The sequence below is a fragment of the Lactuca serriola genome, chromosome 2, assembly GCF_051521515.1.
Source record: "Lactuca serriola cultivar US96UC23 chromosome 2, Lser_US96UC23_V15, whole genome shotgun sequence".
Classification (NCBI taxonomy): Eukaryota; Viridiplantae; Streptophyta; class Magnoliopsida; order Asterales; family Asteraceae; genus Lactuca; species Lactuca serriola.
This window is the reverse complement of record NC_136409.1, coordinates 38,387,431-38,409,264: the sequence shown is the minus strand read 5'-3', so window position 1 is coordinate 38,409,264 and position 21,834 is coordinate 38,387,431. Positions and strand designations below refer to the sequence as shown.

General features: G+C 36.2%; 1 protein-coding gene across 1 annotated transcript; it reads left to right on the top strand.

The window, feature by feature from the left end:
• Positions 1-4,927: 4,927 nt before the first annotated feature.
• On the top strand, positions 4,928-8,832 carry LOC145090286 (protein C2-DOMAIN ABA-RELATED 4-like). Its single transcript, XM_079028572.1, has 3 exons — positions 4,928-5,247; positions 5,769-5,864; positions 8,350-8,832. The coding sequence occupies exons 1-3, from the start codon at positions 5,137-5,139 to the stop codon at positions 8,623-8,625; spliced, it is 483 nt and encodes a 160-aa protein (XP_078884698.1). The 5' UTR covers positions 4,928-5,136; the 3' UTR covers positions 8,626-8,832.
• The last annotated feature ends 13,002 nt before the right edge of the window (positions 8,833-21,834 follow it).

Sequence of the window (21,834 nt, the reverse complement as noted above, 5' to 3'; positions counted from 1 at the left end):
CATGTGCGGTATTTGGGAGCCGAAAGAGTTCAAAAGGCGAGACTGCAAACACTTAGAACCGAGCTAGAGATGTTGAAAATGAAAGAGGGTGACACGATTGATGAGTTTTCGGGGAAACTTAGTGAAATTGCATCCAAATTCAAGAGTCTTGGGTCTATCTTGGAGGATGAGATAGTGGTAAGAAAACTACTAAATTCAGTTCCTAAGAAGTTTTTGCAGATTGTTGCATCGATTGAGCAATACTCCGAGATAGAGGACATGTCACTTGAGGAAGCTGTGGGAAGGTTGAAGGCATATGAAGAGAGAATCAAGGTTCTTGATGAAGATGATGATGATCAAAATCTAAACAAACTTTTATTGTCAAAAGAAGAATAGGAAGAGAGAACCAAGCGTGGTAACTTCAATCAAGATCAATCTGGACAAGGAAGAGGTCGGGGTCAAGGAAGAAGTCGTGGTAGAGGTCGAGATGGTCGGTTCCAAGCTATGAAGATCGAAGGGAGCAAGGTATGTATCGAGACAAGAGACATATTAAATGCTATAATTGTCAAGAATATGGACATTATGCAGCTGAGTGTCCTAAGAAAGAAATAAAGGAAGAAGAAGCTAATATGATTCAAGATGATGATGAGCCAGCACTGCTTTGAGGAATCAGATTACTGTCAAGATTAAGGGGGTGAGTGTTGGATAATCTTGACATGGATGGGCTGGTTTGAATAATGGGTTTGGGTCAAAAGAGATTAGTCTTTTATTTGTTTTATTTAGTATTTGAATAAAGGAAATTTGACCAGGTTCAAGGCAAGAAAACGTGGTATACTTGGTCTTATAGTGTCCTATTCTAGTGGCTAGGTTTTAGTTTGGTTTTCTATGTTTCCGTTGTGTATTTGTAGGCTATTTATAGCCCTTTTATTTTTGGATTGGTGTGTGCAGCCTTTTGAATAGAAATCAGTTTCCTGTTTCCTCTTCTTCTTTTCTGTTCGTGTACAGCAACAACAGGGAACAACTTTTGTTTTTCTTTCATATTTATTTGGAAATTGCAGGGTTTGTTCCAACATTTGGTATCAGAGCCCTAAGGCTCGCGGGATCTGTGGAAGGGGTTCTATGTGAACCATAGAGATCAGAGAAAGTAGAAGCTTTGTGTGAGCCAAACAAAGCTCTGCATGAGCTGAGTTAAAAATCAGAAATCTGTGTGATTAAAACTGCATCTGTGTGATGTGTGATTGTGTTTTTTTGAATATTAATCTGTGTGAGAGAAAGGTTGTGTGCTGAACAAGTGTTGTGTGCTGAATTGATGGTCTAGGTGAAGAAGACAGAACCTGTGTGGCGAAGCTATCTATGTGAAGAAGCTAGTCAAAGTGAGGAAGAAGATCAGAAAACAAAGTTTTGGTGCACCTGCAAGTGTGTCTTGGTGGTTTGAAGAAAGGAAGAAGATCCTAAATAATTCAGATCTATTTGATCCGTGTGTGTGTGTGATCCGTGTGGTTGGTTGTGTACAAGAAGAAAGGTCAAGTCAAGGAAGATGCCAGCAACAAACCCGGGAGGATCAAGTCAGGTTGTACCTGTGACCACTCAAAGTATCCCGCTGCAATGCCCCAAGTTAACAACTACAAATTATACAAGTTGGTCGATTATGGTGGAGTCGATCTTACAAGCATACGACTTATGGGAAGCCGTTAATCCAGAAACTGGAAAAGCGGTAGAGGCAAAGAAAAATTTAATGGCAAGAGCATTTGTGTTTCAAACTCTACCTGAAGATATATTGCTTCAAGTGGCTAAGCATAAGGATGCAAAAGATGTGTGGGAAGCGCTTCGTGTGCGGTATTTAGGAGCCGAAAAAGTTCAAAAGGCGAGACTGCAAACACTTAGAACCGAGCTAGAGATGTTGAAAATGAAAGAGGGTGACACGATTGATGAGTTTTCGGGGAAACTTAGTGAAATTGCATCCAAATTCAAGAGTCTTGGGTCTAGCTTGGAGGATGAGATAGTGGTAAGAAAACTACTAAATTCAGTTCCTAAGAAGTTTTTGCAGATTGTTGCATCGATTGAGCAATACTCCGAGATAGAGGACATGTCACTTGAGGAAGCTGTGGGAAGGTTGAAGGCATATGAAGAAAGAATCAAGGTTCTTGATGAAGATGATAATGATCAAAATCAAAACAAACTTTTATTGTCAAAAGAAGAATAGGAAGAGAGAACCAAGCGTGGTAACTTCAATCAAGATCAATCTGGACAAGGAAGAGGTCGGGGTCAAGGAAGAAGTCGTGGTAGAGGTCGAGATGGTCGGTTCCAAGCTATGAAGATCAAAGGGAGCAAGGTATGTATCGAGACAAGAGACATATTAAATGCTATAATTGTCAAGAATATGGACATTATGCAGCTGAGTGTCCTAAGAAAGAAATAAAGGAAGAAGAAGCTAATATGATTCAAGATGATGATGAGCCAGCACTGCTTTGAGGAATCAGATTACTGTCAAGATTAAGGGGGTGAGTGTTGGATAATCTTGACATGGATGGGCTGGTTTGAATAATGGGTTTGGGTCAAAAGAGATTAGTCTTTTATTTGTTTTATTTAGTATTTGAATAAAGGAAATTTGACCAGGTTCAAGGCAAGAAAACGTGGTATACTTGGTCTTATAGTGTCCTATTCTAGTGGCTAGGTTTTAGTTTGGTTTTCTATGTTTCCGTTGTGTATTTGTAGGCTATTTATAGCCCTTTTATTTTTGGATTGGTGTGTGCAGCCTTTTGAATAGAAATCAGTTTCCTGTTTCCTCTTCTTCTTTTCTGTTCGTGTACAGCAACAACAGGGAACAACTTTTGTTTTTCTTTCATATTTATTTGGAAGTTGCAGGGTTTGTTCCAACAAAAGTATTGTGGATTTCCATGTTCTCTACAAATGCAGAGCGCATCTTGATAATGACTATACATATACCATGGTCCTCGAAGAAAAGATGGTGGTAAAAGAACCCGTTTCCCAACAGAAAGACTTTTGGTATCACTATTAGAAAGTGCGTCATAAATCCCGCTTATGTAGGCGGATCTAAGTTTATCTTGATTATTTTGATAGAAGTCAAGCCTGCCTTGCACTATACTTATGTAAGCATCAACCAAATATTGCTGAAATAAGCTGGATGAATTTAGTATAAGAGACTGAACACCATTTTGTGCATGTATTTGATAGCTGTAGTACATATTTACAGTGAGATTTCTAGTATTTGAACCCGTTTCATTCAGTAGCTTTAAAGGCGGAGACCACCCGTCCTCACCATAAGGAAAGAGTAGTGGGTATTGTAGTGGCATGTAACTTGGGTGAAGCTTACTAACATGTTGTGGCCGACCGGACTTTGAATGTATAATTATACCGTACTTATTACCAAAAGAGTCATCACCAAGAACAATACATCCTAAGGTCCCGGGTGCAGGAGGACCATATCGTCGATCAGGAACGTCATTGAAAAGACAAACCGAGTATTCATCTAAATCTCTTTCAGCAGCAATTTCTTTGACTGTCTTAAAAGTCCGAACGTATTCATTATGAACCGTGAGTATATCCATGAGTACTTGAACAACTTTTGGGTCTAAAGGTTGTTTTGTTGGATCACGAAAAGCAGATAGTCTATTAGAGAGTTCGTGGTCTGTTTCAACCATATATAACTGCAAAAACCTTGGACCTTTACTATCTTCTGGCGAAAAAGAACCCACCCAATGTGACACCTGACTTGAAAGTTTGAATACATAAGGACCGGTACCTTTATTAATATCTTCATCTATCTCTGCTCCAAAAGATGTCATAGCAAACATGCTGTTATAAGCCCTAATGTTTTGTCTAAAAGATGGATCAGCATACAGAGTAGATAACACAACGGGAGGTGTAAAAGGCTAGGGCAATATAACAGTTCCTGACCTGCAACAACGACTATAACATGGATGGTTCTTTTGTGATTTAGATAACACTCTCTCAGAGTACCAGAAGAAGGCACCACAAAATTCACAAAGGAAACTGTAATCTCCCAGGTTGTCATAAAAAGGCAAGGGCGAAGGCATATCAGGCGGTACAAACCCAGCCAATCGAGGACACTGTCGGCGTTTGCGAGGCTTCCCTACCGACGAGGACGACCCAACATCGAAATCAGAACTTCTCTTACACTTACCGCTCATGAGTTATGAAAAACCCACCCAAAATTCAGAAGGAAAAGGGAAGAAAATAAGAAAGTTTGAAGCATAAACAACTACAAATTGAAAACCGAGCGTTCGACGACAGAGTATAGATGAATCAAGGACACATCAAAAGCCAAAAAAACACAAATCAAAGAACACAAACCTAGAAAATAGGGCGGGAAGAGAAAACGGAAGGAAAACCTGGAAGAGAAGAGAATTAGTCGATGTGGCAAAATGAGTGGGATAATGTAATGAGTTAGGACGTAATCAACAAACACGTGGTAAGGAACCCAAAAAAAATCAGAAAATATATTATAAATAAATAACAAGCCAAAAAAAATAAAGAATATATCATAAAGAAGTTAATCCACATACGACGGTGGTAAAAACCAAAAAACTCTAAACTTCAGCCACAAGAACAAAAGGAAAAAATGTGGCGAAAATAAAAAGTAAGAAAAGTTGACTGTTCCTTAAACCCTTTGGGAATTAATATATATATATATATATATGAATTAGATGGTTGCATTATATGTTCGTAGATCGAAAAATCGTTGCATATTTTGTATAAAAATAAATGTTGTATAATTTGGAAAAAGACCAAAACGTCATAAGCCCTTTTTTCTATTATGTCAAAATTAATATTTTTTTTTCTTAATAATTTTTTAATGATAACACTTCCCATGCAAAAAAAAATCGAGAAAGAACATGTGTATCACCATCACCAATGAGATTTCATGTCCTTTCATGGTCATTCATATACAGAATTGATGGTGGCAATTGGCAACCCACCTCACGTTGATGAACAAAGCCAACCCAAATGCATGTTCCCCCTATCCCCAAACCCAAATCCTTTTCCCGATTCCCAGAAAATATAAACCCTACATTCATTCGATATTTCAATTTAGGATCACTAGCACCTTATTTCGTCTTCCCGATTTGAATTTCAGGATCATTGTATGGGCAGCGGTTTTAATATTGTTGCGTAATGGATAATTTGCTGGGTCTTCTTAGAATTAGGATTAAAAGAGGTATAGATCTCGCGATACGTGATTTCAAATCCAGCGATCCTTATGTCGTAGTCGCAATGGGCGACCAGGTTAATATATATATCCTTTCTTTTTTCTTCTAAGCGTATGCTCTTTCACTTTCATTCGATTTATTACATGCATGCATGCTAATTTCTTCAGTACAACAATATATGACAATATAACGATTTGAACTGATAGAATGTAATTCCTTAAGATATGTGATGATCAATCGATCAAGAAGCACTGACATGAAAATTGTATTGATAGCATTTTTAGCTATTAATTAGATATAGTCATGATCATTATAGTTATAAATGTATTGGGTCAAAAAATCAACACCCATATATAAGCTTACCTGATTAATAAGTCATGTCCTTGATAATATAAGTTCCTTTAGTCAAAAAGAAAGGAATTACTATACATTAATGCATATTTTCATTTAGTGTTAACATGAATTATGTTTTTTTAATTAGTTTATCTAATGGGAGGGATTCATGCATATATTGGAACTTGCTTGTTTTTTGTCCTTAGTTTTTCTTTTCATTTTTTCCACCTAAATAAATGTTTAGTTTTTGTTTATTTGACACAGACACTGAAAACCCGTATTATTGATAAAGAGCTTAACCCTGTGTGGGAAGAAGATTTGACTCTTCCTGTTGAAAATCCAGAACTTCCAATTAAGTTGGTAAGTATCTTACATATACAATTACATCTTAAATTTATCGTATTCTCATCATGAAATTTCTAGTATAATACCTGTTAGTTATTTTATGTGAAATTATTCACTTATGTTAATTAGATTTACCATAATAATGGCATATATACTGAAAAAGTGAAAATCCTACCTTTTTAGGTAAAAGAATACACGTGAATCACTTAGAAATGGATTTTTTTAACTTAAAATTGCAAATTGTATTGAACAACAGGTACATTAATTAATTAACGAACCACATGTCATGAAAAATACAAGCATTAGGTAAAAATTCCTAGTGAGAATGTTATAGATAATATATTTGTAGCATAGGGTTACTTTATTCTTGATATACCCTTTTATCTCGAGTTTCCTGTTTAGGTAGTCCGATTTGTATATAAATTGAGGCTTTAACCTTATGGACACCTCTAGTTTTAACAATGGTTATCACTTATTTCACCAAACAAACTATTTAAATTGTCTAAGTTTCCAACAAACCCAATTTACTATGTAAAAAGGTAACGAGCTTAGAGCTTATGTGTTTTGACTTGCTATTACAAGTTTACTTGGTCGTTTCCATATTTACAATGTTGGCCTAAGTTTTCAATTTGTAACAATTTTGGTCCATTGTTTTTACAAAATTGTCCAAGTATTTTTTTAAGTACTTTTTTGCACAAACTTTTTAAGACTTTTTACACATTTTTATAGCTTTTTTTAGTTTTTTTTTTACACTTTTTTACAACCTTATAAACTTTTCAAACTTTTTTTACAATTTTTTTATAACATATTTAAACTTTTTTACAAGTCTTTTTAAACTTTTTTAAAAATATAGGAATGTTGAAAAACCATAACAAAAAGGTTTAAAAGTTTAAAACGTAAGTAAAAATGTTTAAAACTGATGATTCTTTTTTAGAGGTTTTAAAAAAATGTTTAAAAAGTTTCAAAAGGCTTTTTACAATTTATGTTTTTTAAACCTTTTTAATTACGCTTTTATAATAACTTAGTCCAATCAAGTCGGTAAAACAGTAAAACAGATTATACTAACATCATATACATCAATAATCTTAAATACGGATTAATCCCATTATCACACAATGATCGAAAATCACACAGATCCATCAATCATTATTTCCATATTAAACCCCTACAATCTGAAAACAACAACGTAGTTTCAGCTTTCATAAATTTAGACACTTCTATCATTTTTCATAAATTTAGACATATCATTTTATTCCCGTTTTCTCCTATAAATTCCGATATTTTCTAAAGTGCCAAACAAGTTTCTAAATCTAATTTAAAATAATCAATACAGATATGGAATTTACCGAAATGTTACAAGAGAATGAGCATATGCTAGAATCTAATATCACCACCTCTCGAATAAAAAATTGTTAACCCATATGTCAATTCAATTTGATGTCAATATTAATCTATATATTTTTCCTTACAGTAGTTTTTCATATATGTAGCAGTTTCTTTAAAAATAGTCATAATCAGTGTCATGTTGGAATTTAGATTTGACACACAAAAATCATAGGTAACTTTTTCTTCTTTCCTTTTTTCCCCTGAAATGAAGGAGAGTTCATAAATAAATCTATAATTCTTAAACATGCTCTAAGGTTAGCTTAGTGGTAAAACCATAACTTTATTAAGTTGATATTGTTCCAATGGTATAGTAGTGCATTTTTTGTAATTCATGGTGTATCGATTTGTTTGTTGACTTTTAAGAAAAGAACACTATAATGGGCCGAGAACTAGCAAGAAGTACTTGAGTCGTGTGACATATATCTACCATTTCTCAATTAGGTTATGTGTGGATTTCAGCAACAGCATTTGATAATTTTCCCAATTATGCAATTAAGTGGTTTTCTTATACAGAATTTGCAACAATGTTCTATTTTAGGATCAAAAGATGCAATATTTTACCGAAAACATGTTTAACCTACTAAAATGTTAGCCGCACAATTTGTGCCGGTTGCATAAATTGGTAAAAAAAAAAAATTGTGTTGCCTAAATTGGTAAAAGTACCATTTTTGCATTGGTGAAACTACGTTTGCATAAATGGGTAAAAAGGAGTGAAACGTTTGTTTCATAAATTGGTAAAAATAATGAAACATTGTTGAATAAATGAGTAGAAAAGTAAAACATTTTTGCATAAATTGGTAAAAAAAATAATAAAAAAAAACAAGTTCAACAACTTTTCATTAAAAAAAAGTAAAACATTGTTGCAAAAAATTGGTTTAAAAAAGTGAAAAATTGGTTCCCGACTAGCACATCATTCTCCCAACCATCCCTGATTGGAACTCTTAATGTTTAACTTTAGACCTTTCATATGGGTGCCCAAACTTTAAAAAGAGTGAAACATTGTTGCATATTTTGTGTAAAACCACTTTCTTGCATAAATCCAGAAAAAAACAAAATAATGTCAAATAAATAAACGTTTAAGCGTTTTTTTTCTTGTATGTATATATATCTGCAGATGGTGTTTGACCACGACATATTTACTAAAGATGACGAGATGGGAGATGCCCAATTTAGCATCAAACCATTTTACAATGTAGTAAAATCGATAGATACTGTCCCAAATGGGACCGTCCTAAAAACGATAAAACCTGATAGGAATAATTGTTTGTCTGAAGAAAGTTGTGTAACTTTTAAAGATGGAAAAGTCGTTCAAGGTATGACTCTTAGATTGCAAAACGTTGAATGTGGTGAAGTTGAACTCGAATTGCACTGGATTGAGCTTCCTAAATAGGGTTTGGGATGATGGAGCTAGAGAAAGAATGAAATTGAATGGTTCGTGGAATACGAATGATATAAAAAAAAGTAAAAATTTGTTTGTTTGATCTGATGGAATGGATTTGATTATTTTTATTCTTTATGCGAGGGTGTTGTTATTCATTATGTCTTTGGAATTGAATGGAAAGTTGCAATATAGCCCATTTTTATCTATGAAATTTGTAATGACATAAAGTTATTAAAATTCATTATTAGTTTGATTACTGTCACTCCTATCACTTTGTTGTTTTTTTTGGCGAAATGATTCTAAAAGTGTTTTTAAGAAAATCATGAGTCAAAATGAAATAACGGATGTATGAAAGAATAATAAAGATAAATAGATAGACTAACCTGAATATTGTGATTATAATGGATGATATGAACTTAGATGTTGGATGCAGTCTATTCAGAAATATAAATTTCAACAGATAAAAGCTTAAGAGTATTCAAGTTTTACACAAAACAACTCTGCTTCATTTATAATGGGCAGCGCCCTATTTATATACACTTATAGACTCTTCAAGAGTCTAGTACACATATGATTACAAACGATAAACTTACATTATTACAATCTATTATTGCAAGCTATTATTCTAAGACGACAAACGCAATTATTCTTCTCATATTATTATAAACATATTACGAAAAAAGGACTCACATCACTCTTACTTCAATCACATTATTATATATATATATATATATATATATATATATATATATATATTGCATAAAGAGCTTGGTGACAGGAACAAAAGTTGATTTCCCCGAGGACATTTATATTTATGAACAGCAAAGTGCATCCAACATCTAAGTTCATATCATTCATTAAAACCACAATATTCAGGTTAGTCTATCTATTTATCTTTATTATTCTTTCATACTTTTGTTATTTCATTTTGGTATCAGAGCTAGAATTATGAATCTTACTAGTCTAAAAACGTGTAAACAATAATTAATTTTTTTTCGTAAAACAATCAAAGAAGCTAAAAATCTTCTTTCTTTTTTAAAAGCATAGTTTAATACGTCTATATCTAATATCATATATAATATTGAAGTGACACGTATAGTAAACAATAGTATAAATTGGCAACAATAACAAATAAAAAATCTTGAAGATAAAATAACAAAATTAATTTATTAAATATGTCTCAAGAAATACAAAAGTCACCAATAATTATTAGTAACAAAGAATACGAATCAGGATATACTTTTGATGCCCTCATTAATAAAAACAATATTAATAAAGACGTTATACGAAAAACAAATTTTACATTAAGAAAAACAAAATTTTAAATATAACACTTTAAAAAACTTCTTTTCTAGAAAAAATATTATATATTATGGAAAAATCATAGGAGAAGAACCTATACCTATAGAATCAACTCAAGGTAAGATTATTATGTTTCTTAATAAATGAAGGATTATTTTGCCACATGTCAATCTCTCATGAGTTTTGACACTTGTCATTTTGTGGTATTTTTGAAATAAATATTATCCACTTGTCAATTTTTGATTTGTTTTAATTTTTAAACTTAAAGTCATATACTAATATATGTAAAGTATTAAATATCATATATATGATATTAAATTGCAATAAATATGTTTCTTCCTTTTTTATTTTAAAGTTGTACATTAAAAAATATTTTATGTTTACGCTTTAATATTTAATTTTTTTTTAAATCAACTCGTGTAATACATGGGTCTCACACCTAGTACCTATAATAAATAAACAACAAATAAGAAATCATTATCATTATATAATATTAAAGAGATAGATAGATTAAAAATTGCCTATATTCACATATCAATAATTCAAATAATTTTAAAAAGTACTTCTAGTGATTTAGATACCTCAATAGAATTAGAAATAAGAGAGGATCGTATAATTCATGATCAAGAAAATATTATTGCAAAAGGAAAATGTAATTTAATAGAAGGAAAAATAAAATTTAGTATCAATATTCAGTTAGGATTAAATCTTAAAGATAAAAATTTAAGTAATAGTATTACCGTACGATATAAATTATTAAGACAAAATTTTATTCTAAAAGGTAATCATCTGTTTACTATTATATATCAAATAAGCGATGCATTAACAAATTCATATCATAGTATTACATTCAAAACAGAAGATAGAATTTATATTGATGAATTATTTACGCCTCTATTATCCCTTGAATCACCGAAAACAACAATAATTGAATTTAAGTGCTTATTGAGATTATGGTTTAATGGGTGAGTACATTAGGCGAATAAGCTAGTATGCGTAACGTACAAGCCATGCAGCCTGTATGCTTAGCGTACAGTTGAGTACGCCCACCGTACTTGATGGTTTTGGGCTTTGTGTTGTTTGGGCCTCAGATGGGCTACTTGCATGGATTTTGTGTCTTGGGCCTTAGTAGGCCATTTGGAATCGAACCTTTTGGGTTAACGAAGCATTATTGTGCCTTAGGCTAAGGCTCATGCAAAGGGATTGGGCCCAATTGGAAATTGGGTCATATGATTGGGCCTTGTTAGATTGTTAACTTTTGGACAATTGGATTGTGATTTGGGGTTTCATTCTTGGACCAAGTTATGATAAAATAGTCTTTTTACCCCAAGTAGGGAGTTTTGATTAATGATGTAGATCCTAGTGGTTAATTAGTTGCTTTTGGCAATTGATAGCTCGGGGAGCTGTAGGACCAGCAGTTAAGGATCATTCACTTCTTTCGGTTTTTCGAGGTGAGTTTTCCTCATCAGGTTTAGCAGGTCTAAGGCACGAAGGCCGATTCTTGATGATTATGTTGATATACTTGTTATCTGTGTGATACTTATATATGCTTGTATATGTATTCTTATCGGGCGGGGCCCGTATTGCGAGTGTGGGCGGGGCCCGTATCTCATTGGGTGGGGCCCGTATTGCGAGTGTGGGCGAGGACCGTATCTCATTGGCGGGGCCCGTTATGTGATAATTTTGGTATGCGGTATCTTGGGGAAGCTCACTAAGCTTTGTATTTACTGTTTTTATTTTATGTTTCAGGTAGTTTCGGTTCCAAGAGGAAGAGCTCGTGTTGACTGCATCGCACACACTATTGGGATTCCGCATATGACATTTACTCTAATTTTTATAACATTTGATACGTTGGTTTTGTTGAGATGTATGAATGATATTTGAAGACACTATTTTATCTATTTAAAACTGAAATTTTTGGGACCATATTTTTGGATGTTACAGATACAAATAAATAATAAAATATCTTACAAATATATTAAAAGCATATTGAAAATAAAAGAGACACTAAACTATAATTAGTTTCCATAAAACTTCGATATTAGAAGACTCACCCTGCCCACGTTCACTACCTCTACTAAGTATCATTGCATGAATTTTCGCAACAATTTCATTTTGAAGACTTACATTTTTCTTTTATTTTAGTCGCATCTCTACTCGTTGGACATTTAATTGTTGAATCACCACTATTTGGCGCTTAGTGGTGGTTATGTGTTGGATTTGATACAATAGTCCCCTTATTCGGTAGTCACTAATTGTTTTGTGCTACCAACACTTTCTTCATCACCCACTTCACATTTAAGATGTGATTGTGTACATCATAGTCTAGTTGTAAATCCCATTTTCAATTTTTAGACATAACCTCATTAAAAACAATCGTGTCATTAAACTTGTTTCCACTTGTCTCATATGTATCTCATATAGTTTAAGAGCTTCATTCTCAACATCTTTCATACTCATTCCATTTCTTCTTGTTCTATATGCTCCTCAATAAACACCAACCCATTTGATGGAACTTTCATTAAGTCATTTATATAACGACATTTAATTTGAGCTTTGTTCCCGTTACCAAGTTTTTTTTGGTTTTCCGCCTGATTTGCATCATATAGTTCCTTCACTTGTGACTATATTGATGTTTTCTTTTGGTTTTTTCCACACCGCTCATCTTAACTAACAATACGATATGTTGGCACTAAGGTGTAATTGTAGCACCTGGTTCCTGGTACGTAAATCTTATTTGAGTATTTCTCTTCTTTTAGCCTTGGACTCGGCGAGTCATAGGTCCGACTCGCCGAGTGGATGTGGGACCCGGGACACGTTTAAGTTGGCGACTCGGCGAGTCCATATCCTGGACTCGGCGAGTCACAGCTGTTGGATGAAACCCTAAGTTTCAGGGGTTTGCACCCTATTTAAACGACTTATCTGCCCCAAGCCAGCCCCCATTCACCCCCCCCCCCCCAGAGCTTCCAACCCTCGTTCTAAGTTGTTCATTTAGAGTTTGAAGCAATTGTGGTGTGATCTTGAAGGTTTTGAGGCAAAAGGGAAGTAGATCAAGAGGAAGGGAAGGAATCCAAGCATCTTTGTGCTCTCTCAGCAATTCCTTTGAGGTATAACCCGTTTTCCCCATGTTTCTATGCTTATTACTTCATTTAAGTCATTCTTGAACCAATCCCCAAGCTTGTATGTGCAATATAAGTCGTAATAAGTTGATTAGCCTCTAGATCTAGGCAATATTGAGCTCCAGGAGCTCAGATCTGTTACCTTTATGGACCCATGTTGCTTGTTCACCCTAGATCTACCCTTTTGAGGCATTTTGAACCCTAAAATCCATATTGGTGAATATCTACACGTAAAGTTGGAAACTTTACGTGTGATTCGTGTCCTAGAAGTCCAGATCTGTGAATGGCATGGACTGGAATCGAGCAAATCTGTGTATTTAGTGGGTGCATGGCAACGACTCGGCGAGTCGTTCATGTGACTCGGCGAGTCTGTTCGCGAGTCTCCGAGTTTGTCCCCTTTTCGTAGTGTCGAGTGAGCAGTGAGTCACGAGGTGTGACTCAGTGAGTCGGAAGTTGAACTCATCTATGGAGGTACTCGGCGAGTCAATGCCCTGACTCGGCGAGTTCAAGGCAATCTCCTTAGATCAAGAACAGACTCGGCGAGTTGTTCATACAACTCGGCGAGTCGCAGCATAAGTGTTCTTCGGATGAAGATGGACTCGGCGAGTTGTTCATACAACTCGGCGAGTCTTAGCATAAGTGTTCTTCGGATGAAGATGAACTCGACGAGTTGTTCATACAACTCGGCGAGTAGGATGAAGGACTTGAATATCAGTTTAGAAGGTGAACTCGTTGAGTCGTCGCCTAACTCGACGAGTAGGAACGGGATTCAGGGCAATCGTTTGGGTAGGGACTCGGCGAGTTGGAAAGCTAACTCGGCGAGTCGGGTCAACTGAAAGTTGACTCTGACTTTGTTTGATGACATGATCAGGGGTAAAATGGTCATTTTACCCAAAGGACAGTTAGCAGTGTTTGATTGAGTGTGTTGTGGGAATTGCAACCGGAGGATTTCCGGAGCAGCAGCAGCAGCAGTAGACAGTCAGTTCCCGATCAGATCAGCAACTACTTTGAGGTGAGTTACCTTCCAGTAGCGGTGGGTCTACGGCCACAATGTCGGCCCACCAGTAGGAGTTATATGTAGATGTTTGTCTCTGTGATATTCATCTAGGAATTACTACTACCTGTGTTATGTTATGTGCTAGTATGATATGATGCTATGTGCTAGTGACAGTAGGGGGAGATAGTCCCCGAGGTATCCCGTCGGTAGGACCGAAGGGGAGGCCAGCACCCAGATATGCTAGGCAGTATCCGGTCGAGAGGACCGAAGGGGAGGCCAGCACCCAGATATGTTAGGCAGTATCCGGTCGAGAGGACCGAAGGGGAGGCCAACACCCAGATATGCTAGGCAGTATCCGGTCGAGAGGACCGAAGGGGAGGCCAGCGCCCAGATATGCTAGGCAATGTCCGGTCGAGAGGACCGAAGGGGAGGCCAGCGCCCAGATATGCTAGGCAATGTCCGGTCGAGAGGGCCGAAGGGGTAGGTCGGGCACCCAGATATGCCTGACAATATATGTATGTTATGAGATTATATGGTATGTGGTACGGTGGGGGAACTCACTAAGCTTTGTGCTTACAATTTTCAGTTTTGGTTTCAGGTACCTCCTCAGCTTGGGGAAAGGAGCCGGCGCGGTAGCAGCATGTCACACACACACTCTCTGGTTTCCGCATTTACGAGATTCTCTGGGATTTATACTCTGATATTTTGATTGGTTGTATGATTTGGCTTTTAGACATGGTTTACGTTGTGTCATGGTTTGATCAAACAATGTTTTTAATTATTAATGTTTTCTAAATTAATGTTTTAAAACGAAATTTTTGGACGTGAAAATTGGGTCGTTACAGTAATATTTATCAACATCTCATTAATCGCATCTTGTGTTTTTTCCGGTATTTTGTGAGGTAAGGAATTGACTAAGATATGAAAAAAAAATAATAAGAGGTTTCATAACCTTGAAAGTTTTGATAATCTTAAGAATCGACAAGATTTAAAACAAAATTTTTGGATCCATGGGGTACTGCCACTTCCAAGTGTAACATCCCAAAATCCGTACCAAAAATTTTTCTTTAAATCATTATCAAAGCCATAATCATAAAAACATGTCATAAGTTATAACATGAATTCAGAGTATTAATTTCAAAAAATGATTCATTATTAGAGTAAAACATCCCAGGCTGACTAGTCAATGGTGTGTGTCATGCGATCACCCCAAGCTCTTCCCTCCGCTACCGGAAGTACCTGAAACCAAAACTGAAAACCTTAAGCACGAAGCTTAGTGAGTTCCCCAACCTACCACATACCGTACAATCACAAAGCATACATACTGCATATACTGGGCCACGCCCGCTATTATGGGCCTCGCCCGCTACAACGGCCCCGCCGCTCCAGGCCCCGCCTGGCTTCAAGCCCCACTCGGATACATATCTGTTTCTTTTAGGCCCCGCCCGCTAACCACATAATACAATTAGCATATAACACATAACTGAACATACCCTACTGTAATCCTGTCCTTAGGCCTCACCTGTCTTGGGCCTCACCCCTGTCCTGTCACTAGTGAGTCATGGAACCCCGTCCAAGCTCCTATAGTAAGTGAGATACGAGCCACGCCCACACTCACTCCGTGCCTATCTCGGGCCTCGCCCCTGCTCTGCTACTAATGAGATATGGAACACCGTCCATACTCTGCTATTGGTGAGATACGGGACCTCGCCCACCCTCACCTTCCTACCAGGCACATACATGCATCACACAGACAACAAGTATACTCTAACATGCAAACCATTCCTTAGGTACCTGCCCGACATCGGACCTTGGTCCGGAATATCATACTAGCAAACACTGCCTAAGGCTAACCCCCGGGTCTTCCTGCTCATAACTACATGGGCCGGCATTGTGGTCGTAGACCCATTCACACAAATGGAAACTAACCTGCACTGCTGAACTTTTGCTGATAACCCTCTGACTGCTGACCGACAATTCTCTGAACCGCTGCTCGACTAGCTCCCCGAGCTATCAATATCAATATCATACAACACTTAGTCCCAAACTGAACTCTTAGAAACCGTCTAAGCCCACTCTTGCCAAACTCAAAGTCCTGGTCCAAGTTAACCTTCTTGACTGACTCTACTCGCCGAGTCACCCCAAGACTCGTCGAGTCCATGAATTCTGAAACTCCCATAATACGACTCAACTCGCCGAGTCACCCCAAGACTCATCGAGTTCAATGATCTATGATTCCCATCCTGCCCAACTCACTGAGTCTCCACTCAACTCACCGATCTAAGTCTTAACCAAAAGGGGTTAGTGCTTCGCGACCTGACTCGCCGAGTCCATGACAATCTTCAACAGACTCGCCGAGTTGTTCTTCCAACTCGTCGAGTCCATGCCCATCTTCATCCAACTCGCCGAGTTCACCCATGTGACTCGCCGAGTCGCTTCAGTTCTTAATCCATACAGTGGCTTTTCGAGCCATGCAGGGGGTCCAACTCATAGATCCACCCTTCCCAAGTCTATTCCTCACTTAAAGTTGCAAAGTTTATGTGAAACCAAAGAGATATGGGCTTAAAACACTCTAGGGCTAGGTTTTGTGACCAAGGGGCTTCACCAACAACTTATTGGCATAAACTTTAATGCTTTTTGGATCCTTAATAGCCTAGATCTGAGGTAGCAACCTCAGATCTACTCCAAACTCGGAATAAACCTCCTCCATACTAAAAAATGCCCAAAATCAACCATAAGATAGATCTAAATGCAATAGGGTCAACTTATTACCTCAAGAGATCTGAAAAGCCACACCAACTCTGGATCTAAAGCCAATCCTTGAATCACCAAAGGTTCCCTTCCTCCTTCTTCCTTCAAATCACCCAAAATGGCAAGAAAGCTTGAATGTGCTAAAATGGAGGCTTAGGGTTTTGTGTTCTGGATAAGAGAGGCTATAGAGAACCCTAAGGGAGAGAATGAGATGATTATATTGTGCATAAAGCCCTGGACTTAGGGTTTCCCAATCCAGACCGGACTCGCCGACTCCACTTTCCAACTCGTCGAGTCGGTCACTTATTCTTCGACCCGGATCTCGCTCGGACTCGTCGAGTTCCACCCTAGACTCGACGAGTTGACCCCTTTGACTTAGGGTTTTCCTTTCCTTTCCTGGTCTTTCTGATTATGGGTGTTACACCAAGTCTCAATCTATTGAACTCACTGTCATATCAGCTTCTTATTGGATTTTCTATTTCTTTCTCTTTTCCATATTTCATATCCACAAACACATGAAAAATGTATTTTTCTAAACTCATTTAATTTTTAATTTTAAAATAAACACAAACTAATAAAAATCATACAAAACTAATTTACAAAATATTAAAAACATATAAAACTAATTTAAAAACATACAAAAAAAATTTGTAAAAATATAAAAGCATAATGTACAAGTGGTCATTGCATGGGTTGAAAATTGTGGAATCAAGTTAAAGAAGCCACATATCAAATATACACAACCCATTGTTCTCAACTCACTGAAGAAGGAGCCGTACCTTGGAGGTACCATTTGTACCTCCCATAAAATCTATCGATCTGATGCATGACTTCATTCACCCTTAGGCCCCATTTGGTGAGGAGAACTAAGTGGAACAGAGGAGAACTAAAAAACTTCCCATGGTGTTTGGCATGTCCCAAACAGAACTAAATGAAAATTTGACCCAGTCCAATGGGACAATTTACTAAAATAATAGTCCTATCCAAATAGGCGGAACTCGGTAGAACACATTCATTTCTTTTCTTAATGTGACCAAAATAACCCTATGTGGAATGGATTGCAACTCCAGATTTCTCGCTATCTACATTCTCAAGTTGTTATCACATTCTTCAAATAATTATCATCTTCTTCTTCGTATAATCATCTCAATCCATTGCACACATAAACTGATTATCAATTCTTCATCCTCGATTTGATGCCATATGACTTCTCCAACCATTGAATTCTTACAAGTGTCATCGGAATTTCATCATCACCAGGTATGATTAAACTTCAGAATATGCATCTCTTCACTTAGCTGAACGATTTCTTAATTTATATGTTTTAATTTCGATTTGATGTCATACGACTTTTCAGCAACTTAACTTGCATATGTTGCATTGTAATTCATATGCTTAAATTTTGAATGGCTTGAAGTTATTAGTAATCACTACCGATTTGTAATATTTTTGCAGAATTAATCAGGTGCCTTGTAATGTATTGTAATAACTCGTTATTTTCTAGCCTTTGAAGTCAACAAAAGTCAACCCAAGGTCATTCGTGTTCAATAAAAGTCAACTTAAAATAGCATCAAAAATAAATTGTTCAATATTCTTGTTTGGATTAAATAAAGTAATAGATATTGTAACAAGGTTTCCAAAAATATAAAGAACAATAAAATCCGAGTTATAACAAAGAAGTTATGATTTTCTAAGTTTCGACACAGCGGTACACAGCCCGAAACTCAATTTTTTGTTTGAACAACTTTTTTCCAAAACAACCGAAACGAGAACCGAATGTCTCATCAATTGTAGTACATCGGTAAAAAGACAGACGAAAACGGACGTCAGATGAAGAAGTTATGAATTTTTAACGAACCTTGTCTGTCCCGACCTGTTAAAAATATAACTTCAAAAATAAAGTCAAAATTAGCCGACGGAGTCTAAACGAAAGTTGTAGAGTATAATATCACCTACATGTGGATATAAAGAACATCAAAAATTGAGCTCGTATGAGAAAATCACGAATTTTTAAGTTCTGGGCTCAAATTACGAAGCTGGTGCGAAGGAGTACGCCCTGCATACTCGGTTACGCCCAGCGTACTCGGACACCAGGCCTCAGATAGTCCACGTCGCTTCTCTATCGCAGTTGTATACGTATCTCGCTCAAACTGACATGTCTAAAGCCAAGTAGCATCTACGCGCAGCGTACGAAGGTACACCGAGCGTAGTGCGAGGTTCACCCACCTATAAAAAGGGTGCGATGTCTCCGGGTTTTGGTTTACATTCTTGATTTCTCCTTTCATTCTAAACACCTTTCTAGCCAATTTTTACCACCCCAAAGCCCCGATATCATATCCAAACTCCGACACAAGCCCGAAGCCCCGAAATTCAAGAAAAGCTAACCTCTCTCCAGTCGAAACTTTGCCCGCATAAAGCCCGATTTTTCATCACAAACTTATGGTTACATCAAGAAAGCTCATTCCTAGAAACAAAACATTGCCAAACTCACCAGTTATCAGGTGAGTTCATACCCCTATAATATACCATTTAAATGATTTTATATGCTTTTTAGGGGGGGGGGGGGGGAATACAAGTTGAACACAATTTAATTGTGTTAATCATTGCATGTAATATCAATCACATAAAAGATTTCCTTATGCTTTAAATCTTTATTTTTACAATAAAGGATTACCCAATACTTTCATAATGACTTAAATTCATGTGAACTCTTTTCAAAATCATATAAACTCTTTTAAGATACCGTTAAACTCTCTAAAATGTATTTATAATTATGTTAGCTTATAAACTGTCAAATTCATGTTCATATATGTATAAGTATATAAGTAAGAATTAAAGGGCTTATGGCTAATGAGTTGCTTTATTTCATTTTCCTTGTTTGGAGTGGGCTTAAGGTGGGGTTATTTGTTTGAAAGTCGTTTTCTTCTTATATATATATATATATATATATATATATATATATATATATATATATATATATATATATATGGGAATATAAAAGGTTATTTCAGATGGTATCATTACCTTTGTATCATGCTGAACAAAGGTTATATATGGGAATATAAAAGGTTATTTCATTCGGTATCATTACCTTTGTATCATGCTAATCAGATAGAACGTATAAATTATAATAGGTATAATTTATGAAAACAACAAGAAATCTAATTTCTAGATAAGTATACGAGATCTAATTTACTTTGTCAAGAAAAAGGTATAATTCAATCTTTACTCAAACTAAAATGTGATGGTACGTCTTCAGTGTTGGGTTTTACCTTATCCAACATTCAGGACATAGCAATACTTATTATGTTACATCCTTGTAACCAGAGTCTCCTGGAGGCAGAGTGGGCATTGTGTGTATAGATCTATACGGGACTGAGAATCCCACATCCAGACTGATAGCTACAGTCCGGCAGACAAGCCATGGGGTGACAAATGTCACATATTCAGTTTCGACGTCGGTAGGTCGTCGTATTCATTCTAGTCCAACATGGTTACAACTTTATCAGATTTTAATCCTAATTAACCAGGTTAATGTTAGGGTAGTTATTCACCAGTAGTTTATTCTTTCGAAGAAATACTGCTATAATAATTACTTTCCATAATCAAAACGGAACGGATTTATGGGATTAAAACTACTTATCAGAAAGGTTTTGTGGGATTTAAAACTACTTATCAGAACGGTTTTATGGGGATTTAAAACTACTTATCATAACGGTTTTATAGGGATTTAAAACTACTTATCAAATGGAACTTAGTCATTTATTCTCTTTAAACTAGTATAACATAAAGGACCTTTAGTGATTAATTCTATAAATGTGACATCTCCATTTTCACGGCCAGAAAAGACCGATTTTGTTTATGCTTTATAAAAATCAGAGTACTTCTTTTCATAAAAATGTTGCGGAATTTGTTCCCAGAAAAACATGATAAATACGTTATCAAAACATTTTCGAAGAAACATATTTTATTTATTTTAAAACGTTTGGGATGTCATCGTCAACACATAAACATAAGCATAAACAGAACTTACTAGTGACCTACATCTCTTTAATCTCTCAGTGTAATGTGACTTCATGACAACACCTGTGACATAAATAAATTGAGTAGGTCAGGTTGGGAAACCTGGTGAGTACATAGGGTTTTCAACCCACAATAATATAATTATTATGTTTAAACAATTAAGCAATTAACCCAATTACCCATCCCCATTATCTTATTTATTGTTAAGGATCTACCTTAAGAATCAGCTATTCCTCGTTCATTTATTCCTAAGGATCATCCTAAGGAATCGGCACGAAGTTCATCGTTGCCACGGTTTCCACAACAGACACTAAGTCTGCATAGTCGCCATGGGTTAGGCATCAAGTCTGCATGATCGCCAAGGTTTACACAACGGGCACTAAGTCTACATAGTCTCCAGGTTTTAGGCATCATGTCTGCATGATCTCCAAGGTTTACGCACCAAGTCTGCATGGTCGCCAAGGTTTAGAGTACACCGGGTGAACACATCGTTCACAACACCTACAGGTTACGAGCCTGCTAGTGTTCCACTGGACTGTCTAGAATAGTCCGTGGTTGTCATCCATACTCTGCTGAATGACGGGGGAATCGTTTGGGAAAAGACCTCTCACATCGTCCACCTCTCACCCTCACCTCGTGGTCTATAACACCTCTCAACTCATCATCAAACTCATATTCCATTTATTACATCTACCCATGTTTTACCCCAACATTATTGTAGATATAAAATACATATACAATTTAAATCATTTAAAACATGTATAAAATCGTTCATCCAACATAAACAGCAAATATTCAGATAATATGCACACATAGCATGTAATTTATATAAAATACTTCATATCTATGTGTAAGATGAAAGTAACTATGCACTCACTTGAGAAGGTGGTGACTCGGTACTTGGACAGCGCTTCGTTTACTTTAAAATAATTTCCTTCGACGAAACCTAGTATTATTACCACTATATTTTAGTCTAATATTTACTGTGACTAATTATTAGTCTTATTATTATTATATAAGCGTTTA

Coding starts and splice junctions, on each gene's coding strand:
- LOC145090286 (XM_079028572.1), top strand. CDS start 5,137: ATGGATAATTTGCTGGGTCTTCTTAGAATTAGGATTAAAAGAGGTATA. Junction 5,248..5,768: donor TAGTCGCAATGGGCGACCAG/GTTAATATATAT, acceptor TATTTGACACAG/ACACTGAAAACCCGTATTAT. Junction 5,865..8,349: donor CAGAACTTCCAATTAAGTTG/GTAAGTATCTTA, acceptor ATATATCTGCAG/ATGGTGTTTGACCACGACAT.